Genomic DNA, 24,896 nt, shown 5'->3' with positions numbered 1-24,896 from the left:
GCTCGGCATGGTTAATGTACCTGTACTAATTGGTTTCCCTCAAGGCCTCAGTTCAGAATACAGAAAACATCCCAAAAGCTCTGCTTCTGCCTCTGTCTCCACTATATCATCCAGTCGGTTGACCTTGACCATCATGGATCAGCTCGTCAACCTGTCTGATGTGCTGATGCCAGTTAGTCACACTGGGTCCCAAATAACTTCACGCTCTAATTTCTTCCTGTGTTTTTGCTGTAAATGTCTCATTTGCTGGCAAAATTCACAAATACATATCAGAAATATAAATCACAAGCCGGGGTCAGAAGCATAATTTAATGCCAGTTTAAAAGCAGCAAATTATTGCTCAGAGTTTATATTGGTGATTATTTGTCACATGATGATGACCAGCTGGAGGTCATTCAGTTTTATGTCTGTGCAATCTAGTCCCAGCAGATCCTGCCAAATTCCCACAAGAAGCAGAAAATAAACATGAAAGGAGAAACTGTATGATAAATGAACACATTCTTACAAACGAATCCAAAGACAGAGCATAACTCTGGGCTGAAAACAGGAACATCCTCAATCATATACGCTGCGACTCTTCCACTCCCTGTTATTGCTGCTTTTTTCCTCCCAGTGCCTATGACATGCCGTGGAACTGATGAAATGTTATCAACTATAAATAAAAGCCGTTACTATTGTCTCGCTACGCAGTCTGCTGGGAAAGTGGAGCGTGAGGGCGGGTAAATGGCCAAAGGGCTACTGCGGTCGAGTATGAATGTTGAAAGAGCAGTGACTGAGTCTCGGGCAAGCACAAAGGCAGGGCTTGATATTAACTCATTAATGCAGGCCTTCCCAGCGCTTCCAGGTCATCTGTAATGATGACTTATGTAATCTCTACATTCTGACTTTCCCCACTTTGGAGGGCTGTGATTGGACGTTTCCATGTCAGCGGAGTCGACCGGGTTGGTTTAAGGAACAGTCATGTAGCTCTTTGGGAAACTTCACATTGGTCACATTTGCTCTATAATTAAGGCAGAAAGATCAAAACCTCTCAAATACGAGCCACTTTATTAGGTACACCTTGCAAGTCCGCGTTAGACTCCATTTATCTTCTGAATTATCTCTTCATGGCATCGACTCAACAAGGTGCTGCAAACATTCCTCAGATATTTTGGTTTGTGTTGATGTGACAAATCTCCCATCCCACCACATTGCAAGGGTGCTCTGTTGGATTGCGACCTGATGACTGTGGAGGCCATCTGAGTACAATGAACTCAAACCAGTGTGAGGTGATTTGAGCTTTGTGACTAAAGATGGGTGCACCGTGGGCATGAAGAGATGGACATGGTTAGCAACAATACCCATGTAGGCTGCATATTTTAACAAATTTTCATTGAGAGGTCCAAAGTGTGCCATGAAAATACCCCCCACACCAATACACCAGCAGCAGCCTGAACCAGTGTTACACGGCAGGATGGATCCAATTCTGATACCAAATTCAGACCCGACCATCCAAATGGCACAGCAGAAATTGAGACGCATCAGACCAGGCAATGTTTTTTGCTGTTGTCAAAATTTTGCGAGCTTCAGTTTCCTGCTCAGTGTGGTCTTTTCATGCGGTAGCCCATCTGCCTCGTGGTTCAACATGTTGTGGATTCAGAGATGCTCTTTTGCATACTTTGGTTGTAATGAGTGGTTACTTGAATTACTCTTGCTTTGCTATCAGCCCAAAGCAGTCTGCCCATTCTCCTCTGACTTGTGGGAGCATTTTGGCCCAGAGAACTGCCACTCACTGGATTTTTTCTCTTTTTCAGACCATTCTCCGTAAACCCCAAGAGATGCCTGTGTTTGGAAAATCCCCAGTGATCAGCAATTTCTGAAATACTCGGCTCATCTGACACAAACAACCATGCAGTGTTCAAAGTCACTTAAATCACCTTTCTTCCCTGCTAGGTTGCTCAGTTTGAACTTCAGTAGCTCATCTCGACCATGTCTACCTGCTTAAATGCACTGGTGTTACTGCCATGTGATTGGTAGATTAGATAAAAGTGGAAAGTGGCTTTTGAGTGTTAGCATTGGGTATTAAACTGCAGCCAGGTTATGATCGGTTCCGGTTAGTACAGGTAGAAATCGATAATCTGCCTACAACACAGGTCAAGCTCACAGATTACCATTGTTCATGCCAGACAAAATGCAATATGAAAAACAGCAACAACAATTTTGGTTTTCATAAGTAGCTAATTTCAGAAAAACAACTACATAGCATGTTGTTTATGACTATGCGTTTGGGGCGTTAAATGTAAATTTGGAGACCAGACAGACTCCTAACATTATAAGGACACGTAAAAGCCTTAAAGACATACAGGTATTCACCTTCTTTGGAAATGTGATTCTTTTTCTTTGCAATAGTGATAAAAGTTTGCAGAGTTTGCAGGGGGAAAAAAGTTTCTTCTTCTGTTTTTAGAAGAAGCGGAGCTATGAAAACCTGAAGAAAGAGAAATTAGTAAGATGGAAAACTGCAACACAAGAAGCACAATTTATACCCACAATACAATAAATGTGGAGGCTGTATTTGAGTAAAGATGGATGTTACATGATTGGAAACTATTTCTACATCACTGTTATGAAATATTTCAACATTACATTATTATTATTGTTTCAAATGTTCAGAGTGATGGTAAAAGCTATAAGACGCTCACCCTGCCAGCTAATTGGTAGAGCTTAAAGTGGATATTGATCTCTTTTTATGTTTGACAGAAAAATAGCCAAACAAAATCATGTTAAAGGTGCTTGTTGTAGTTCTTATGCAAAATGTAACTAAACCCTTCAACAGGTTGAAAGTGCTGTTCCCTGAGAACTCTGGGTTTTCTTATCCACATAGAAAGCTAATTTAAACCATGAGTCAGTTACCTCGGTAACAGACTCTTGAGTAAGACAGAGTCCTGTCAGTGGGGGGGGGGGTCAGAATTCAGGGTCATCACATGGATCGTGTAGCCTTAGTGCTTAGCAGGCAGCTGGAATGTGTGTTGATCACAGGCAGACTTTCTTTTTAACTTCTTACCTTTTAAAATGCATCTCAAACTTCTGTGCTGCTATATCTCTATGGCATAGCTAGCGTATGTTGCTAACTTCTGGAACGATTGCAAGGTACCATGATCCAAAAAATGGCCCACTGGAGTGAACCGCGATGGCACGACCCACAGAGCACAGAAATCTTTACAAACATTATGATCCCATTTATATTTTTCAAATTTGACATGAGTGTCAGGCAGTATAAAACTCGAACTTGACACAGTAATTACTTTTTTAAATAGCCTAATCTGTATGGAGCTTTATGCAGATAAAACAATAATCAGTGAATAATCATTTATCGTGCTATAAATTCCCCACAGTTTTTTATTCCAGGCTGCTGAGACATTTTTTTCAACCACAGATGACCAAAATCAGTCGTGCTGACCAAAAGTCTACATATCTACAGTCTTATTTGCAGTAGCTACCATCTGTATTGTGTCCCTGTCAAATTACAGCTGATGAGGCTTTAAGAAATTTAACGTATTCGGCGTGATTCCAGCTCGACCCATTGAGTAAAAGTAACACAAACACGAGGGTCCAGATTGAAAGACATTCATATTCCTCCATTCATCGGATTAAAAAAGAGATTCTGCTCTTTAGTTACCTGTTGCCATGGTGAATCATCGGTATCAGAGCTCTTCTGATGAGTGCTTTCTTTCACTAGTCAACAACTTGTTTAACTCAGAGTTGACACTGAGGAGCTGGGATCAACTAAAAACTCTGAGTTTCCATGTCTGCATTAATCAACTCGAAGTTTATTTGTAGACTCAGAGTTTGTTCAACCAGCTTCCTGGAACGGGGCCCAGATGTGTGCCGATGTTTACAATGACATCTACAAGAGGTTTTGCTTTTTTTCAATGTCAATAAGACTGTGATCTTTCCAACTTGCCTGGTCATTTAGTGCTTCCGCTCACTACACCATCTTGTGGTACAAAGCGGTACTGCACAAAAGTACAGCCGGGCCTTAGCTCAACTTAAACTGATATCACAACACGCAGATGTGTTAGACGTGAAGTCACAGCAGCAGTTACTTCACAGATGTTGCATTTAGCTCACTGTAGATATATTATCAGTGTTAATACACAACATCTGAAACTGATGGGAGGGATACCCTGCACTATAACACTGAGTATTCACTTGTTTCCCTAGCTGGAGGATGCTAAGACAGGATCAGGTCGTTGTGTTAACAGGAGGGGTCAACAGTCAGGGCCACTTGAGGACAGCCTATTGAGTGCTTCTCTGGTAGGCTTTCTGCGCTAATGGAAGGGTCCAGAGCTGTCAAAATATATTTGTGCACAAAGCCTAAACAAATGCACAATCCCTCAGAATGAATAATACAAGGACAGGAAGCTTTGGACAGACAGCCGTGTCACAACACTGACTTGCAACATCTCCAACAGAGTCAAACAAAAAAAGACAGATGAGGAGCTCGCTCAATAAAAAGACCATTAGGGCTTCTTGACGCGGCGTAAGAATGACAAACATGATTGAAAACCGCTGAAAACGATATCCACAAAACAAAGAGTTATCAAAACATTTTCCCCACCGGTCGCTCACGCTTTAGAGGCCGTATGTGAAAATGTCATGTTTGTGTAAAGGTTTTCTGGATTCTGTCGTTTACAATCGCTGTCTTCAAAGCTGAGATGTTGTTTATGAGGCTCCGGGGCTTGTGAAAAAGAACGCGCTGGCCAACGAGCTTATATGACTAACATATTTTGCCACAAATTGAAATGCTGTTTTATGAAGTGACCAATATCCAAAAGAGCTGTTCACAAGACTGTGATAATTGCTCACAGTTTTACAAAAGCATTTGAGATTCCACATTACTGATTTGGTTGAACATAATGAAACTGTTCATTCATATATTTTGTGCAAAGGCCATTTTTAATTTAATGTTTTTGATCACAGTTCACAGCTCATAAAATCAAGTCTGTTAATCTATTACAGTATTTCTATTATTTTTTTTACATACACTTGTGTTTTCTTGTGAAAGGTTTGTTCATGTGTGCACCCAAATCTTACCTGGGGCTCCTTTTCCATGGAGGCGATCATACCTGCAGCATTGCCGGGGTATTACTGTAGCTCAGGCTTTGATAACGACCTTCAGCTCATCTTTATTTTTGGGTCAGTGTTTCTTACCCTCCACAGATTCTCTGTGGGGTTCAAGTGAGTTTGCTAATCAATCAAGAAGCAATAACATGGGCAGCAATTGATTTGAGAGTCGTCTTTTGGCTCTGTGGACTAGTGCTAAGTCCTGCTGGAAAAAGAAATCAGCATCTCCATAAAGCTTGTCAGCAGGTGGAAGCATGAACTACTTTGTAGTCTCCTGGTAGATGGCTGCACTGACTTTGGCTGTGATTAAACACAGCTGAGCAACTGCCACCAACAGACAGCAGAAACTTCACACTGGACTTCAAACACCCTGGATTCTGCTCCTCTCCATTTTTCCTCCAGACTTGAGGATGAAGTGCAAAATTCAAACTCACCAACCACTTGATTACACTGCACAGCAATTACACATGCAGACGTGGTCACAGACCTGCTGAAGTTCAAACGGAAGATCAGAATGAGGAAGAAAGGGAACTGTCATGACTTTTATCTGAAAAGAGGACCACAGGGCAGCACTCCTGTTCTTCTCCTTGGAGATGTTTCTGACATCGTCTCTGGTTCAAGAGTGGCTTGATAATAGAAATACGAGAGCTGCAGCTCCTTCCTGAAGATGGCTGTGCATGGTGGCTCAATACTGTAACACCAGCCTCAGCTCAGTCCACTCCTTTTGAAGCTCTCCCAAGTTCTTGAGTCAACTTTATTTGACAGTCCTCTTAGGCTTTGGTCGTCCCTGTTTCCCTTCCAGTCAACTTTTATATCAATGCAGCCCTCTTATCACAGCCCACCTTTTCGTCAATGCCATTCTGTGGTTTATTCCCCTTGTGGAGGGTGTCGATGATCATCATCTGGTCAGCTGTCAAGTCAGCAGACTTCCCTATGAGCCTGAAAAAGTGTTTACAGTGTTTATACTGTATTAATTTTAATTACAAATTAAATATTCTAATAATTTGAGAATTTCTGATTTTGCTGAGCTGTAAGCCACAACTTAAAAACAACAAATAAATAAAGCCTTGAAATTTTTCACGAATAGAGAATTTAAGAAATTGTATCTTTTTTAGAATTTTTTTCACAACATTCTTTTTTTTCTTTTCCTTTTTTTTAAATATAAAAACTTTCTTAGTGTTACTTGTGAACTAGTCAGACTTTGTTCCTACTATTTCTTTCTTTGCAAAACATTAAATACTGAGGAAAAACAATTCCAGGCTGGGATTTAGAGAAGGGCCTCATTGTTTTTGTTTTTGATGAAATGCCTCCATTCCTCACTGAGACAACAGCGCATGTAGCCAATGCAAAGGGAAGATTTTGTGCACAAAGAGAAACTCAGATGGCTGATTCAGGACCAAAGCAGACACACAGACGATGGAAAGTGTCCAGATTTGAAGAAATACAGACCTAATAGCAGAGATGTAAATGATTACTTTTTTCAAGTAACGAGTAAAGTAAGGGATTACTATTGCAAAATCGGTAATTAGATTACTGTTACTTTCCCGTAGGAACGCTGCGTTACTGCGTTACTAAAACCGTGATTTTTTGCGAGAATGTCTCACGACAGTGACGTAAGCGAGTGCGCCGTTAGTGACAACAGCTGTGTGCAGCTCAACAATGAATCACATATCGATTGTGGGAGAGAGTATGAGCGTACAGCGTTTAAAGCGTGGAAGTACTGACCTTACTTTGAGTTTGATTCCATAAAAAGTGACAAAAACATTAGCGTCCGCTGTGCGTAGGAAGAAAACTTTTTACAGTGAAAAAAACCCCTAAACTTCCAAGCAAGCAGCAACGACATAATGGGAAATTCACAGAGAAACTCGCGGATTCTTCAACTGACCGCGGCACACCTGCACCAGGGTAAACCTCCGCCTACGGCAGTCCTGCTTTACCGGTGAAAATAGAGCAACAGGACCGCTGAGTCTTTGACTTTATTTATTTTCTGCTGTGTTTTACTTGCAGCTATTTGAAAGAGTGAGTGTAATGTGCTGGAACGTGCAGAAAACGTGCAGAAAATAGGTTTAAATATTAAACTAATTTATTCAAGTCAGAGAATGTTGCATATAATAAAATTTTTGCTTGATGCATAAAGTTAAAAGATTAAAACTGATAAAACAAGTAAAAAAAAGAGACTTTTCCATTTGATTACATTTTGTATGATGGATTATGTAGAAAAAGTAGAATTGGGCTGAAAGATCTATCGCTTTATCACCTCTTCAGGTTGTAAATCGTGTTTTTAAAAAGTAACTAAGTAACTAAGTAATTAATTACATTTGAAAATAAGTAATCAGTAAAGTAACGGGATTACTTTTTTGGGGGAAGTAATCAGTAATTAGTTACTGATTACTTTTTTCAAGTAACTTGACCAACACTGCCTAATAGGCAACACTTACAGATACAGTGTGACACAACTTGTAGACCGATATTAGAGAATGAAAAACATAACTGTTAACTAACTGCTTATCTGGGCTTTTCCAGTGGAGACGGAGTCAAAGGGATTGGCATCGCACTGGGTGTTTAGAGGAAGAGAAGGAAGGAGGGAGAATCGTCTTGTGGGTTGAGTGGGCAGACGTCACATCAGGGTAAAAAGCCAGCGTTTCCTTCACAGGCAGGCTGAGGCGGGATTAGGGCCTGCAGGCGGAGCTCCTGTCCGTTTTCTAAACACGCCTGCTGGTCGTGTCGGTCTGTTTGTCACTTCTGGAGTCGTGATTTGAATGAACCTTAATAATGTTTGGGTGCTTCAGTCAAGACACACTGCAAATAATCAGTGCTGGAAATATAATGCGTCAGAGAAATGGAGACATTAAGAAAACATGGTACTCACTCCAGGGAAAGAATTATTAGGCCAAGAAGCATTCCCAAAGTTGTATGTTGTTGGTGCTTTGAATGTTATTAAGTAATTTATATTAATATTAAATTTGAGGATTCCAGGTCAGCTATATCGCATGTTTATAAAAGCGATTAATCTACGAAATAGTTCAATAATGATCTGCATTTTCAAGTGGAAAACTCCTCACAGGGTGATAAATGGACTCTGCAGTAATGACCAACAGTGAATTGAAAAGAATGTCACTGACTTCCACAATAAACAACTTACTGAGAGTTACTGTAAATGATGCACTGACCGGACTCACATTACATGATTTCTTAATGACAAATTCCTGCTTATTAATGGATTTAAATTTGCTGCAGTTTTGTTCATGATTTCTTTGGACAAAGACAGTTTCTGTGGTTTTGCTTCTGTACACCAACACAATGGATTTTAAACCAAGAAATCAAGATGTGATTGGAGTGCAGATTTTCAGCTTTAATTCGAGGGGTTTTACACAAGTATCACAGTAACTGTTTAGGTTACATCCTTTTTTTATTCACAGTCCCTCGTTTTCACAGACTCAAAATTCATTGGACACCCGGACATGATTTTAACTATAAGGATTCTTTTTTGTACTTGCATGAAAAACCTTTGTAGTCACTGACTGCCTGAAGTCGAGAACACAGGGACATCATCAAATGCTGATATGCTCTTATAGGCCTAGACTGCCTTCACATTCAGTTACTGCTTGTATAGGTGTTTCTACATTCAGTTTTGTGTTTAGTAACTCAAAAGCATGCTCTGTTGGTTTTAAATCAGGTGACTGATCTGGCCATTGAAGAACATATCATTTCTTTACCTTGAGGTTGCTTCTGTCTGATCAGTTTAACAGCATTGGACTGAATATGATCAGAGAGTATCATCATCAGTTAACACCAATGATCTGGTTCCACCATCAGCCATACACAACCATGCCATAACACTGCCTCCACCACGTTTGACAGATAGTGTGGTGTGTCTCCATACTTTTTCCTTCTCCCATCATCCTGGTACACGTGTACCTTTGTTTCATCTGTCCAAAGATTTTATTTTCAGAACTGTGCACTCTTTTAGGTGGTTTCTGGCAAAGTCTAATCTGGCCTCATTGTTCTTAACATAATTTGTAGTTTTCGCCTGGTTGTAATCCCGTCATTGACATTGTGTTCGTGACTTGGTTAGATGTTGTGAAGCTATTATTCCTAACCATCAAAATAATTCTGTCTCTATGGTTTTTAAAGCGTTTTTGTAAGCAGAGTTGGACACTGGATTCATTCAGGAACCAGATTATTGATTTTTCTCTGATAGGTTTTATTTGGAAAAGAGACTTCACCTGGACATGAAGCTGCCTATTAGGTAAACTGTCCAGTTACATTCAAATCTCTGAAAAAGGGGGACCGTGTATAAAAAAAAATAAAAAATAATAATAATAATATACAAAATCATACAAATTAAAGGCAAAAGAAATAACTTCAGTGACATATTGTTTGATCTGCACAGAGGCAAAACCACAAAAATACTGACTCTAAGAACACACAGGAGAAACTGTTTTTCTAAACACTCGAATAGCTAAAAATGACCAGAATATTTGAGTGAACAAAATTAAAAATTTGATCCAAGGACCCACAAAGAAACAAAACAAACATTTATTTATTTCCGTATCAAAAGGTTCACATATTAGTACCAAAAATGTAAACTGGTCCAGCAGTGGGACTATGAAGATTTCATGCTGACACAGAGTTGCCTACATTATTAGAACATTACATTATTATCATTTGCCATAAACATTTCTATAAGCTTCAACAGACCATTGCAGATATTAGAAACACACAAAAGCAAACCTTCAGCCACACTGTTTCAGGCACTGGAGTCCAAAAGAATTTTGTATGTGTGACCAGTGCATGAAATATTGACGAGCAGGACAGCCACACTGTAGCAGACCTCTCCCTGAACTCTGTTTTCTCTGCAGGCATGTTCACCAACATTTGAGGCTGGCAGTGGCCCTGCTCTGCCAGCCCAGTCATTAGCTTCTCCACAGCATGCTCCCAAAGCTGTTCTGCTAATGGATGCCAAGTAAAGCCAATCCCTCCAGCACCCCCTTAAAGAACTTACACTCCACTACAGCCATGCAACAGTGGATTGCGCCATTGCCAATGTAGCCATTTGGATCATTACAGATACAAGTTCAATTCATTAACATCATTTCCCCAATTTTATTACAAACACAATAGTTAATTTCAAACATTACGTAGAAAACACTTACCAATATTTCTTGAGTGCTTAAATAGCGGTAATGTTAATCAATGAACATTTAACAACTATGATACATACAGTTCGTGTTACTTGTGGAAGAGGAGGCCGCGTTAGTTGCTGCAATTTAAACATTTTACATGCCTGCCTTTTATTTTCTGGCACGCTGTCTACAGATTGGGTGAGATTAAGAGCTACACTGTAGTGTCCCTATTGCTCCAGACACCATTTGAACTGTCTGACGACCGGCACAGCCTCACTCTTCACCGTCGCACACATAGTTAACAGTACTGCATTCAGTAACTATAAATAGGATAATTTGTTAAGACTTACGTCACGTACAACGTAATTACAACTAGAAAATCTCCAAGTATCCCTACAGGTGACAGCTTACATATATTATCACAGTAAATACGGTTCTATTCAAAACCTTCACAGAAATCCACAGTACACCAGTATTTTCAAGGTATAAAAATAAGTTACAAATCTGGATAAATATTTTACACAAAACAGCTATAAAATGATGCTGTGTTATCTGACAAGCTTGCACAAAACAGGTTTTTTGTTGCAGTTTTTTTACACTACTTGGAGTTAATATGTTTGGTTCTTGTTTAAAAAAAAAAAACAACAACATTCATTTCATTTTCTGTTAAACACAAAGGTTTTAAAAATTTTCAGTCCCATTTGACATCACACTTGGCTACAACAATCATTTTATATACAAAGCTGGAGAGGGAAAAGGAGAACTGCAGAAAAGCCTGTTTCCTTTTATCGCCATGTCACTCCCCCCATTCAGCAGAGACGGATGAAGAGCGTCCCATACAGGAACTTCAACTTAAGCATCAAGTCCAAAGATGACTCCTTACAGGCTGAGCACAAAGACAGGAGAGGAAACAGAGATGGAGACTCGAGTTTTTAATCTGCCAGCAAAGAGATTTCAGTAAGAAAAAACTGGATCTATCCTCGGTGTTCAGACACTGAGCTGACTTCTTTACATTAAGAGCTTTTAGTGCATTTTTTTTTTCCTTTTTTGGATGTACTTCACTACTGCGGTCAATTAATGGAATAATAAACAAAGTCCAAATAAGAGCTAATGTTTGAATGAGGCTAACAATTGCCAAAGGCTGTGGCTTCAAAATGGCCTGTTTCTCAGTTAACTGGCTTCATGCTACACAGGAACTGCCGAGCTGTGGGCGATAAGTAATCCTCTGTAATGATATTTCACTACAGGGAAGTCACAGCCACGGGTAGCAACACTGCAGACGCACGAACATTATCGTCAGTGCATCATTTGATCTACGTCACAGCGGGAAGAAAAAAGACATTTCAACTGCATATGTGTATTTAACAGCCGAGGTGGCGAGCAAGAATGAGGCAGCAGTTCTGTCTTATCTGCATACACGCACCAACACCACGGTGAATTTCAAAAACCATGCACTCATCTTCACACAAGAGTCTGATGTGACTTTAATGATTCACGCATATATGTTTTAAGCGTGTCTTGAGACTTTTTGCACGTCACTGAAAACATTGTTGCTGCTGCAAACTTCCACAAAGCTCCCACTTTAAATACTTCACTAAAATAATTCGTATAAACAGTGTGTGTGTGTGTGTGTGTGTATTAATGATGCTGTAGTAAGAAAACTACATAAAATATATTGTTATCCAGTTGCTCCTTTAAGTCCTGTACTGTTCGTTTGTAGCTCAGGTTCACATTAATAGCCTATTCAAGTTACTTGTGTACCTGCTGTAATTGATTAACATGACTACTAGTTGGCTTTGAACCAACATACATGCCTTTGTATATAGTAGAGAGTGTCTAAAATCCATTTTTTAAAATGATTTTATTTATACTTCACAAACACCTCGATGTTGAACATGTTCAGCTTACCTGCGCTTCAGACGCTTTTGAGGAAGTGCTCTGAAAAGAAAGAAACATTTTTAGGACATCCCACAGAGTTGAGTCTGTTCATCTGCACGTAGCGTTTTTAGTGGGAGAAACGTTGTAGATAGAAAACACTACGTCCAGATGAACAGACTCAACTCTGTGGGGTATCCTTACCTGGACGATTTAGCATGCATCAAGACACTTTTTCAAGAGAATCTTCGTGTGCTTGAGCTGATTTCAGGCGGATACATTTCATCACGGAAGCACTGCCACTATGACGGTCTTTTATTCCATCTCATATACATGAACAGGAGTCCAAACAAATAATATCTGCTGCCATAAGCAGCAGCTACAACATTTGTTTTGGGATTTCATGCACGAGGACAACCTTGACATAAATTGGCTAGGTGCTGACGGTTATATTCAACTATGAAACCAGAGTCCAGCAGCAGCCTCTGCAGTTACTGAGCCTTCACCTCTAATTAAAATCAGCCAGCCTGTGTGCTGATTAGCACACTTGTGTGCCATATATCTCTGGTAAGATGACCACTTTGTTATTTTAGGCACATTGTTCCTCTTTCAGGATTCATTTTCAGACTTTTATGGGGTGCCATAAAGTTACCCTTGTTTTCTCATGTCAGTGACGAGTGCAAGTCTAGAAGAGCTGTGCAGGATTCAAATAATATCATAGCTAATGTTTAGTGGTGTGTGGTGCACTTGAAGACAGAAAATGTGGTCCACTGAGTTGCATTTGCACAACAGCAGGAAATTATTTTTTCCTGTATTAAAACTGTATTGTGACAAGTTCCATTTTTTTTAAAAATCAAAAGAAATTAAAAAAAAAAACAGGGTCATGTGGAGAGCAACACTAACAACTTATTATTCATTTTATGAATTTATCAGTTGCTCAGTAAAATGCAATCTGCATATATGCAAGTAACAGAAAAATGCATCTGTACTTTAACCAAAAGCTGACCTCTCTGACCAGCCTGCACAACAGATAATGTTTTTCGCCTTACAAGGAACACAAAACGCGTTTTCTCTGTATCAGGTTGTTGAATCCAATCTGCTAAAATCATGAGTTGGTGCCACCTGCTGGAAGAATGGTAAAGCACATGGACACAAACAACCTGACAGACCTACTTGCAGAAATTCTCACATACACATAGCTGTGCAGGCAAAAACCTTAAACACACAAGTGTCATTTTAAATAGGTAATATTTACCCATGTATTTGACTGCAGTAAAACACCGATCTGCAGCACTGTGCCATTGTGCATTCAGACATGCATGCATGCAAACAAAAAGGTCACTGGCATTGTCACACACTCACCGATAGATGTTGGGATCTAATAGCATGGCTGTGTCCTGTGGCAACTGGGATAAGTGCACCACTTTAGTCTTCAGCTGAGATCGCTCGGTTTCATTCACCCACACATCAGGCAGTCTGCGAGACAGCACACACATGCAGAAAGAGGACATGTGGTCAGATTTCAAGGTTACAAGACGAAGATGAGGATACCGAGGACGGAGTGGGAGTAGGGTCGAACGGAGCAGGGTGGGAAAGATGTAGCCTCAGTGAGTCAAATGAACACGTTAACACCTATCTCTGAAGACTAGGTAGGTTTCTATAAGGAACCAAACCACAGAAACAGACATACGTGCACAAGTGACCAGACTAGCACACACAAAGGGTGGAAAAAGTGTACCTTCCTCTCATTTGCATGATCAGATCGTATGTGTCAGTGATTTCTTTTGCAAATTTTACTACAAAATGGAAAAACTGGCTTAGAAGTACAATGAGAACAGACTGATTATATTCCCCCTTAAAATTCAATTAGAGAGTGTGTTATATTAAATGCTGAACTGAGCAGTAGCACCTTACTGCACCCACAGTATGGGAGTGTGCCGAGTAATGGCGTGGCAAGTTGAGGTGCAAAAGAAAGAAACAAAGAGCTTAGCAAGTCTGCTGCGCTTCCCCTCCTTCCTACAGCCCCCACCTCCCCGTCTCCACCCCCAGCGTTCCCCCGTCACTATGTGCGTCATCACAGGAGCCCCCAGAGACAGACACACACACACACACACACACACACACACACACACACACACCAGGCGGCTGCTAGGCAAGCATGCAGTCACCAAGCCAAATCAGTCATTCACATGCCTAGTCAGCCCATTCAGCATTATGGTGTGCAGGTATCGCTTCAGATGTTGCAGAGTTGAAGGTAGAGGTGAAGAACTAAAGAGAGAAAATATAATGCAAAACTGACAAATGAAGGACAGGAAAGTATGGAAGGAGGGAAAGCAAAATGAAGTGGCAGTGGAGGCAGGGATGGCACACATTAAAGTAAAATGATTCACTTCAGTAGTTGCAAAAACCCTTTTATGGTATGTTTAAGTGCCTGGAAGGTGCTGCTAGCTGCATAATGTATATATATATGCTTTTGCTCAAGTGTGTGGTTGCAAAGGACTACAAAATACTCTAAATCATGCAAAAACATAGCTTGCTCATGCAAATGCTGTTCCAATCATTGTTAGATAAGGGCATATGCTGTCTGTTTGGTTGTTGTTGTTTTTTAAGTTTGAAAAAAGTAAAGAAGTGTGATGCTAAGTTGTTTTCCTTTTTGATTCTGCAGTGCACAAAGTCCCTCTATCCCCTTTAATGGTGGGGAGAGAAGAAAGAGGAAGCTGAGAAGAGGCAGAGATACGACAAGAAACAGCCCCCTTCAAAGCAGCTTTACAGTTTGGATTACTCTTGAGTTAGTGTCGTTCTCCAAAGCAAACCTCAAATGACAGAGGTGGACCTGCGGAGTGTTAAAAATGCAGTAAACACCTGTGTGTGTGTGCTCGTACTTACACATGTAAACATCTCACAGTAAGTGCGCTGTGGTACTGATGACTTATTATATCCTTGTGTCTGGGAAATGCATAAGAAGGCTGCACTGGGGGGAGTGGGGGCAGCATGTTGCACGTGTCGAAAATACACACACACAAACACTCCCAAAGTGCTCATATCATTCACAAACACACATGCACATTTTCAAAGCCCTAAAAGATCGAAAAACCCCATTCAGTCACATAAACCAAATAAAGACAAATGGATTTGTTTTATTTTCAGGAGGAAAATTGGGAAGGTTATTTGCCTCGCGTCTTTATGAGCCAGAAATGTATATTGTGCGGGAGGCCCTCTGTTGAGAAAGCTACTGGGGAACGCCTGCCAGAGTGAAGCTCGTCTTCAACCCTGAATTGATGGCTGGCTCCAGGCCTTGAAGCTCCCAGTGGTGACAGAAGCAAAAGGTTTATCATAAACCACTAAAGAGTATAATCAGATTGGTAAAATATTAAATGGCTTTATATGAAGTGTCCTGATAAACTACAAAGAACAGGAGGCTCAGAAAGCCGGTTCATTGACTATAAAACTCACTGCAGCCTAAAGAGAGGCTACACCCCATCGGCACCCCAACTTCCTATTACGATTTTACACCACAATACTTTAGGAATGGTTCTATTTAAAATACAATATACTTTTATATATTCTTAAAAACGAATTCAAACTTCTGAAATTCTGAGATTTTAGATGCGTTTTGTCTTCCCAGAGATCACGTTACTCCTTGCTTAGTCAGGTTTACACCACAGATTCAAACCCAAGACCTAGTTGGTAAAAATAGCAACAGTGCTAACCAAAATCAGTTTAACAATTAAAAAAAGCAATGTAATCAACATGATAAATGCTCAAAGAATAACCTCCTCCTTCACTCTATTATGCTTACTGCCAAGGAGTCAAGTCACACCTACTCTACTCTCAGCCAGGAAAAACCCATTCATAGTAAATAGAGCATAGGTTACATCAAATGGACATTCACACTAATTTTTCCTAAAATAAAAATAAATTTATTCTCCTTTTTTTGAGAGGAGAGGGGGGGGGGCTTACATACATGTCTACTACAGACAGAATGCGTGGAAGGAAGTGGATGTTCTTGACACGGTCTTTTTCTTCCTATCAGATCAAATTAGCAGCTCTTGAGTTTCACAAGCAAACTTAGGAATAGCAGTGATGCAGGTTTATGCATTAATTCTTTTGCCTCGTGTCAAAATTTATGGTGCAGAAGTAACTGGTCAGAGACCCACCAGACAATCCCCCCAGTGTGCTTTCAAAATGTAGTCAGACATCATAGATCAAAGCTACATTGATCTTTAGTACATTTAGAGACAATTCTGCATGCTTACTCTTGCAAACTTGTGACAAAGTTCCCCGGGGCAGACTGAAAACAGAGCAGGGTAAAAAAAAAAAGAAAATCTAATTTTACACTTTTTTCCTTTTCTACACAGTGAATACCCCCCCCCCCTTTTTTTTCCCTTTTTATAAAACTGTTTCTGCTTAAGTGACTAGAATAAATATTAAAGGTGCTTCTTTTGGAAACTGTTGCTTTTTGTTAGATCTCCACTAGCTTGTATGGCAGCTGCCTAAAAGTAAACAAAGCAATAAAAAAAATTTGGATTTTGGGAAAAAAAACATAACAAACATTTAAGAGATAAATCCATGTTGGGAAATATAAGCTCCGTCTAGTTTTTTCATAACTATGTGCAGGACAGATTCGGTGGCTGGAGGTGTTCATTGTCAGTGACTGTGTATTCTAGTGTTAGTTATTCAAAAGCAATCAACAGCGTGCAGGGGAATCCACTCACCCATCCATCAAAGATTAGACTCCAATTATGGTTCTCTCGCTCTCTCTCCCAGCCCTCCCATCCCCCTTTTTCTCCTCAGTGAACTGCTGGTAAATCTCAGTTCATAATGGCTCATGTTAATCAGTTACTCATTAATCCAAATGGAGTTAATGAGTGTCAGTCACACAGTGAATGGTTAGCTTGAGCATTAATAAACATGACTTCCCACATTCACACAGCTAATCATTGACTCAGTGGCTGAGAAACTTATGTGCACACATGCACATTGCAGCCTATATGCTTACATTCTTCCTTATCCTTAGGGTATTCTACCAAATTACACATTTAGAGCAGCCTCAGATGTGTGTAGGACAAATGATGATGGAGTGACTTTCGACACTTTGTCTGCTTTATCATCATTTACAGTTCCTCACAAACTAGGCAGTGTGTGCTGTGACTTTTTTCATCCTATAAGTGATGTCATCACTTACAGTCTAATTCCTTGCACTATCCCACAGATGTGATAACATGTTTTTCACTCATTGTTGAGTGTTTCTCATTTTGGGCTGATCTGCTGCTCTTTTCTCTCTACCAGGTTTCTTTTTCTTTTGGTCTATTAGTCTGTATTTCATATTACCTTAGTGTCAAAACTCCCCCCGAGACCCACAATGAGCCTGTCAGTGGAAAAGATATCAGGCACCTCCGTCAGTTCACTTTGTTTTAACCTCATTGTCACTCCCATGGAAACACTTTGCGCCTTTTCTGACTTCCAACTTGTCTTCTCTTCCAGTTTTTAGCTGGGAGAAAGCATACTTCATTCTTACAACATCCTCACCACTTTCTCCACTTCTCCTCAAGGTAAATATGCTTTCTTAAAAAGAGAAATAAAGGCCAGACTGACTTAAAATTATTCTGAACTCACAAACATATGTGTGGCGGTAAGACTACAGTGGTCAGTGTGCAAGTCTAATAAATCCAAGGGTAGTTTTTCATGAGCTTTCATTTCTTGTGCAGGGTAAGAACATTTCTATGCATGTATTAGTGAACGAGGCCGAATGAGATCAAGTGTTCTTTTCTTACTTCTCTTGCTAGTTAACGAGACCTGGCACAGGTTCTTGGCTATGGATGAAAAGCTTCTTGTCTGAAATCATAGATTTATTGTTTTACAAACCGGTAAATGTGCCCCGAAAATCAATGTAAACTAAAAAATGTGCCTCTGTAAGAAGAAAGCCTGACAGACTAAAGAACTTTATCCAACAAGAGGTGGCAAAATAGTCACCTCTAAACTTAATAGAAAAGACAGCCTAGCAAATGTTGTACAAGCAAATTTAGTTCGGTCCCCTGGTCAACTTTCATCTGTTTAGAGGTACTCAAGCCACCCTCACAACCACACGGCTTAAGACATTACTGTAACCCCCCTCCGTAATGGGATAATTATCCATATTAATGACCCAAGCACTCCTCTGGCCCAAGGCAAATGTATGACTCAGTACTACCACTGCCTTCTTCTGCATGAACCAAGGCGTCTCATTCTTGCCTTCCATCTTTCTGTTAAATCCCCTCCCTATCATTCATTCCCTCTGATTTCATTCTGCCTCTTCCTCACATTTCTCACTCCCACAGCCATTTTGCTCCCACTCCTATTTCTCACTTTCCTCCTATCTCTGTCCCTCCTATTCTTTTCCTCATCTATTCTGCCTGCATCTGTCTTTGGGGTCTCAGCATCAATCTCAATCTTTGTCTCTCTGTTTGGAATTAATTTGAGAAATGTTTCCTAATCACCAAACTTCATCTCTCTCTTCCTTTCCCCACTCCCTTATTATTTCTCCCCACATTAGATTAAACTCCCACATGCATGGAAAGCAGAAGGCTGTAGAGGTGGATCGGAGATGGGAAAAGGAAAGAAGAGGAGGATGGACTGCAGAAACATCAGAGAATAAAGATTTTTCTACAGTCTGTTCACTGGAAGCTTTTAGCAGACAGCTGAATTTGCAAACTCGTGCCAGTACTCCCGTCTTTGCCAGGTCCCTTTGTTTTCAAACTATTTCTTTGCCACCGCTGACCTTGTTCTCGCTCCCCTTCCTTCTCTGTTTCTCTAGTTCTTTCCCGCTTATCTCTAGTCATCCTTGTTCTCTTTCTCAGTCGGCATTCTGATCATTTTCAGATGCCTTTCAGTCAAAACCTTTAATAGGAGTGTGGGAGAGTTGGGAGTTTGGTTGGATCTACCCGTGAGCAAAAGCCCTACTGACAATCACAGAGTTCTGTGAAGCTCTCTCTCTTTTTGCTTCCAATGTTCACCTCCAGTGGACTGAGCCCAGGAAGGCTAAGCTGGCAAAAGGCATTTAAACGGGTGATGACTGTGCAGAACGGTCCAAGTCTCAGTGGGCTTAGTACAAGTTTATCCATTCATTCAGCCAAGTAAGGAAGATTTATAACAAGCCCCGACATGAAGGAAGCCCAGATCGCTGCATGTGCAGCTGGATGACACATACTCGTACAAACTGCTACAGCTCAAAGAGGTAAATTTTGTACAAGTTACAGATGTGGAGGTTTGTACAAGAGGTGTTGAGCTGCCTTGTTGTACACTGGTTACATTTACATATTATGGCTTACAAATATTAGTATAAATTATTATTATTGTGTGGCCATGGCTGAGGTGGTAAAGTATGCTGCAAACCTGCCCTTGGACAAGACACCGAATCAGATGGTAGGTGAACACCTTGCATGGCTGCGCTGCCACCATTAGTGTGCGAATGAGAAACAAGGATAAATGGGACTATATCAGTGCAGACCATTACCCCCAAGCACCTTGTAACTTGAGTTTTGCAAGGTCCTATAGAAATAAAGTATATTACTTTTTAACATTCCACATTAATTATTAACAAACGTCAGAGTGCACGTCTTCTCCTTCTCAGTGGGGTTAAACTAGTGAATAAGTTCATCTCGTAGTCAGACCCAGAAGTATTTGCACGACAAGGTTACTACAACAACTTAAAGACTGTCCCGTTTACAAGGCAGACATGTAAGTGTCAGGTTCAGTTTCAGTTCAAAACCCAAGATGGTTCATACAGACGCCCCTGAAGCATGAATAGTCTCACAATTTAGAAGTCAGAGGAGGCCTGCCAAAACATCTTTAAAACATGCTGGCACTTATTTTTTGGCTTATACACAGTCTATCAAAAACAAGCATCCCATTTCAAAAGGATATATTTTTGAAAGTAATGGACATAGAAGCCTGCAGTAAATTTTAAAATACATATCTAAATATAAAGCTTACAAAATGTGTCTCCCTCCAGACTTGTGGCATATATCCATACGATAGTCAAACCCATCCCTGGAGACACTGCAGTCGTTATACTACATACTGGCAACCACATGAAATTCACAAATCCCTCCTTTCTAACGGTATGTGTTTCGATCATTGCCAGTGAACAGCTAAGGAACTAAAGCACTATGAAATCGAAAGCTTACACCCTGTATATTATTTAATATAAGGCAAATGCTCATGCAGATCTATAATAACATGTAGGAAACGTTTTACTCACATGTCCTCAGGTGTCCAATGCAGAAGAACCTTGACCTTGCCAGACCCCTCTTTCCTTTTGGCTAGCACCTACACAGACAATCATGGGAGCAACAAAACAAAACAAAACATTAAGCTGGCTTCAGCAAGGAAGATTCAGAACAAAGTATTTACACAGGCATACAATTTAACCCAAATGGCTGTTAACCTTTACATTTCAAGCCCCTTTTGCTGCTTTACATGAGCACAGACGTATCGGGTTTTAGTCTGTATTGCAGCATTCTCTCGCATCTGTGGAGAAAAGGCTTCAAAGATGTGTCTTATTTCTGGCCTCACCTCTCTAATGAATAATACGGTTACATGCTTCAAACATCCTACCAAGTGATTCAGTGCTCATTTTGCTTGTTAGTGTAATCATCAGCCGGTCTTAATAATGCATGTGAGAGCTCAGTGAGATTTCTATTTTCAGGGTGCTCTATGCCCCGCAACACACTGCAAGACCAAGAAACTCATTCAGACAGAAGATAAAGCACATGAGACATTTCCATCGTCACAAAGTCACTGCTCCTGTTGCGGGTTATGTCACAACCGAAAGCTTCAACACGTTAGGCAGGAATGCGTTTAGTGGAGACCAACTCCTACAGAGGAATGTTTGCATCACAAACCTGTGTTCATTTTTGCTTTGGTTTCAATACAAACCTTTTGCACAGCCACTGCAGCTACAAACTTCAAGGCTTTTCTTCTTTGAAAATACAGTTGAGACTATACAAGACTTCCTGCCTATCTAGCCCTTTTCATGCATAGCATTTCATCTTTCATGCTGTGTTGGTTTATAGTAAAACTGGTGTGGAATTCACAAATATTGTCAGTAGGGAAAAGAAAAGCAAGAAAAATAACCAGGAGAGGCAAAAATAGCCACAGATATAACCTCTTGCGTCAATTGCCTTTTTTTTGAGGGGGTCTGTTTTTAGGATTGTGAATGAGCTCACATGTGAAGAACTTCTCTTACGCACATGAATTTTTGAGATTATTTTTGTGACTCCAGGGACTAGCTCTGGCATTGATGGAAACTGGTTTGAGGACAGGAAGGAGCAGGCTCCACTGAGACAAGACACAGAGACAGAGGCAAGACTCGCTCTCCTCCTCTTACAACGGCTCCTGCATTTCACAAAACGCATGATTTTTGTGTTTTAAGTAGCTTCAGTCTGTTTTATTTATCTGAGATCCCACTAACCTCAATGATAAACAGATACAGCTAATTGATAGATAATCTGACAAATTATGTATTTTCATCTTCCTCCACCTTTGTGATGTTTTGAGGAAAGCAAGGAGGACACAAACATGACCTGTAATAAACTGATTAACTTTAAAATAAGCAAAACAAAAAAATGAAACGAGGACTATTTAGGCTAGGTTAGGTGAGATTAATTTTGTTGTTTCTGGACTTGTGCCTTAACATTTGTCTGCTAGACGCTTTGCAAACAGCAGCCAAGTTGGCAGATCAACCATGTTCCCTTTGTCTGCAATACAGTGTGCAGACACACAAGTCTTGACAAACACAAGGAGGGATATCAAAGCACCTAAAACAGGGTGATTGATTAATAGCTTGGGGAATTAAAAGAGTTACTTACCATCTGATCGTATCTCGATACACTGCCCGTGATAACAGGCATGTCTAAATGGTATCACAGTGATACAGTGTGATACACTGAAATGTGACATACAGTGATATAAATCAGGAAGTCTGCAAATGTCACAGCTGCAAACAGCCGTGAGATAACTGCCAGTTTAAGTCACTTTCAAATATTCATTATTATTCACAAAGCACTGGTTTTGGAGTTTGCTCGTCTTCCCTGTACCAGCGGGGGTCTCTCCTCCCAAAAACTTGCATGAAAGGTTAAGTCCCGATCTAAAATTAACCGCAGGTGTGGCTGTGAGAGCATGTGGTTATCTGTCGCTCTGCGTTTTGTCTCTGTTGGACTGCTGACCGGTTCAGAATGCGACAGCTGGGACAGGCTCCAGCCACCCCAATGACCCCACGTAGTTAGCAGTTTCTGACAATTCAAATTAGAGGAAAAAGTCTGGAGCACCTGTTTATATATTATAGGAGAAAGTGATACAGTACATTTCCCTACCGATATTATATCTCACTTAAGCAAAAACAGACAATCAAAACAGACTTGCACCTCTTTGCTAACTGGATTCTACTTAAAATGCTCTCAGATGTGCCTCTTCCAACTTTCTAACTTAGTCCTCAGAAGATGTAAAAACTCCTGTCAGACTATTAGTCACATCTCATAAATAAGCACCGTATCTCATTTGTTCTTGCTTATCTCCCTCTTCCTTTATCTGCTAGCTCTCCAGCTTCGTCAGTTCACACGGAGAGGAACAGTTTCTCAGAGACAACAGCAGGGCTTGTATACGAGAGTCAAACTCCTGTGCTAGCTGGAGTGAGCCCTACTTGAGTGTCTTAAGCCCCGCGGGTAAGACTCAGTGCACTAACCAGCTGCTTTACTGCTTTTTTATTTAAAAATGCATAGCTGCTAACTTATGCCCTCAGGCACCTTGTAGCACCAGGTTAATAATCACAAGCCAAGCCTACACTTGAAAGGGCCATGAACATGTATGTAAAGAAGTGGGCTTGTGTTTAAGCAGCATGAAGTGATTTGTGAGCTGAGTGGTCTGATGATGATGGTCTGTGCTTTAAGGGACAGATCTTAATCCTCTATAAACCCAGGGGAGGACGGTAAGAGAGGGGGAAGTAAAAGAATGGGAGGGAGAGAGAGCAGGAGGACTTAGGGAGTGAACAGCAGATATTAATGTGGCTCCAAAACAAAGCAGTGAAAACTGCAGGAATCCAGCTGGGGGAGGACAGGCCTGCTAAAACTGGGTGCCTGTCTAGTGTCATGGGGTCAAGCTGTGGATGACGCAGATTGGTGCAATAACAAAAATATCCCATCATAAACATGACTGAGTTGCTCCAACAGGTCAGCAGACCCATTGGCCAAGCTCCACAGAACCCCCCACGGCTTTGCTCCATAACCCCAGGCCTGGGAGGGTCCACTGGGGCCAGGGGTCTAACTCAGCATCGCAGCCCGTCACCACAATCCTTCAGGGATTACAGAGAAAGAAAATCTATGCCCAACTGGCAAGATCTCCTTCCGATTCCATGACCCTAACCTTCACTTAACCCCTGTTCCCTGTCCTCACTCTCCAAGCCTGTTTCTCTCCATTTGTTACTCTCCCTCCCTTGACTGGTTCTTCCTCCTTCTGACTCTGTGTCCAAATAGTTACCTCTCTTAACCTCTTCCCAAGCTTTATCTTCAAATTTTCCCTCCCTGTCTTTAAATTCTTGGCTGCTGCAGCTGACCGGTTGAGGTTTATAGAGGCAATGCAAAGGAGAAAAGAGCTGAACAGGAGTCCTGTAAAAATAGCATTAAAGAGGTACAGTGAATACAAAAAGTGTAAACACCCCTGTCAGTAATCAAAAGGTACATCAAGAAAGTAGTAGTTTAGGGGTGTACACACTAATGTGCACCTAACTGGCCAGATTTGTTTGTTTTTCCTTTGAACTGTACCGCTTACATATTTGTGATTTATTGTGTGCTCATTTACTAACATCACAAAAAATTACACTGGATGAATCATTGTTGTCATCACTGAGACAACTGCAAATGTGTTGTGCAAAATACCCTTTTTAATACCGAAACAAACATTTTAACAGAACCGGGCTCTGTTTTTAAACGACCCTTTTACTCCTGTGTGTTTTTCATGGTGGTTAAAACCCTTTTCATAAAGGCTGGTTTTATTTTGAGGCTAAAGGAGAGACGTTTTGTTTCCCGTTTCTGATCAGCCAGTGGTGATGCTCTACAACAACGCTTTTAAGAATTGTTATATCTTTTTGGGAAAATGTCAAATGGAAATATTTCATAGCTAGAGTGGTACAGGCCGGTAAAATAGAATAGATTTCTGCCTGGAGATAACAAGTGTAAACAGAATTACTGACACTGGCAGGAAAACTGCTGCTTTACAAATGTAAAGAGAGACTGCGCCGAGAAAGGAGTGGGACTGTGTGTGTTTCATGTACACCATGTGAACAAAAGAGGATTAGGCAGCAGATGATCCTTACTCCCCCCCCTCAATCTTTTTGAAGAACACCACATCACTCAATCTGAACTGGAGTCAGAGTGCTCCCTTGTGGAAATGCATTAGAATAGCAGCTACAGTTAAGTTTTCTTAACAGAAAATCCATTTATCTAAGGAATTTTTGTCAGAAAAAAAGATTTTTCTTCCTATGAGAGCTCACATGTGGCTCCAGTTTAAGGTGAAAAGGGCACTTTACCACACATTAATAATGTATTCTGCACAAGGCTCAAAATGGGGAAAGCTGCACACATAAAACACACCAATTGTCTTTCCTGTGAAGCCTGATTTAGAGAAAAACAACATCAGGCCTTGGGCTGTTGCTACAGGTTCAATTCAAGTGCAAAGAGGACAAAAATCTGCAATCCTTGGAGGATTTCAATTGATGACTCTTTCATGTCCCGTCTTATTTATATAGATTTTTTTAAATAT

The 24,896-nt window shown here is 40.6% G+C and overlaps 1 protein-coding gene across 2 annotated transcripts in view; it reads right to left on the bottom strand.

Annotated features, from left to right (window-relative positions):
* Positions 1 to 9,627: 9,627 nt before the first annotated feature.
* The window catches only part of LOC102197456 (zinc finger protein aebp2-like), a 22,610-nt gene continuing 7,341 nt past the window's right edge, over positions 9,628 to 24,896 (bottom strand). For both annotated transcript variants that reach the window (XM_005728069.1, XM_005728070.1), the window contains 4 exons: positions 20,344 to 20,411; positions 13,467 to 13,580; positions 12,138 to 12,167; positions 9,628 to 11,115 (listed from right to left, as the gene is read on the bottom strand). In XM_005728069.1, coding sequence (XP_005728126.1) covers positions 11,109 to 11,115; positions 12,138 to 12,167; positions 13,467 to 13,580; positions 20,344 to 20,411 — 219 coding nt within the window. In that variant the 3' untranslated portion in view covers positions 9,628 to 11,108. The remainder of the gene's footprint in view (positions 11,116 to 12,137; positions 12,168 to 13,466; positions 13,581 to 20,343; positions 20,412 to 24,896) is intronic.

Source organism: Pundamilia nyererei, unplaced genomic scaffold (genome assembly GCF_000239375.1).
Source record: "Pundamilia nyererei isolate P.nyererei 1_Seehausen unplaced genomic scaffold, PunNye1.0 scaffold00027, whole genome shotgun sequence".
Taxonomy (NCBI): Eukaryota; Metazoa; Chordata; class Actinopteri; order Cichliformes; family Cichlidae; genus Pundamilia; species Pundamilia nyererei.
Note: the sequence above shows the minus strand (reverse complement) of the source record. Positions and strands in the feature narration are given on the sequence as shown.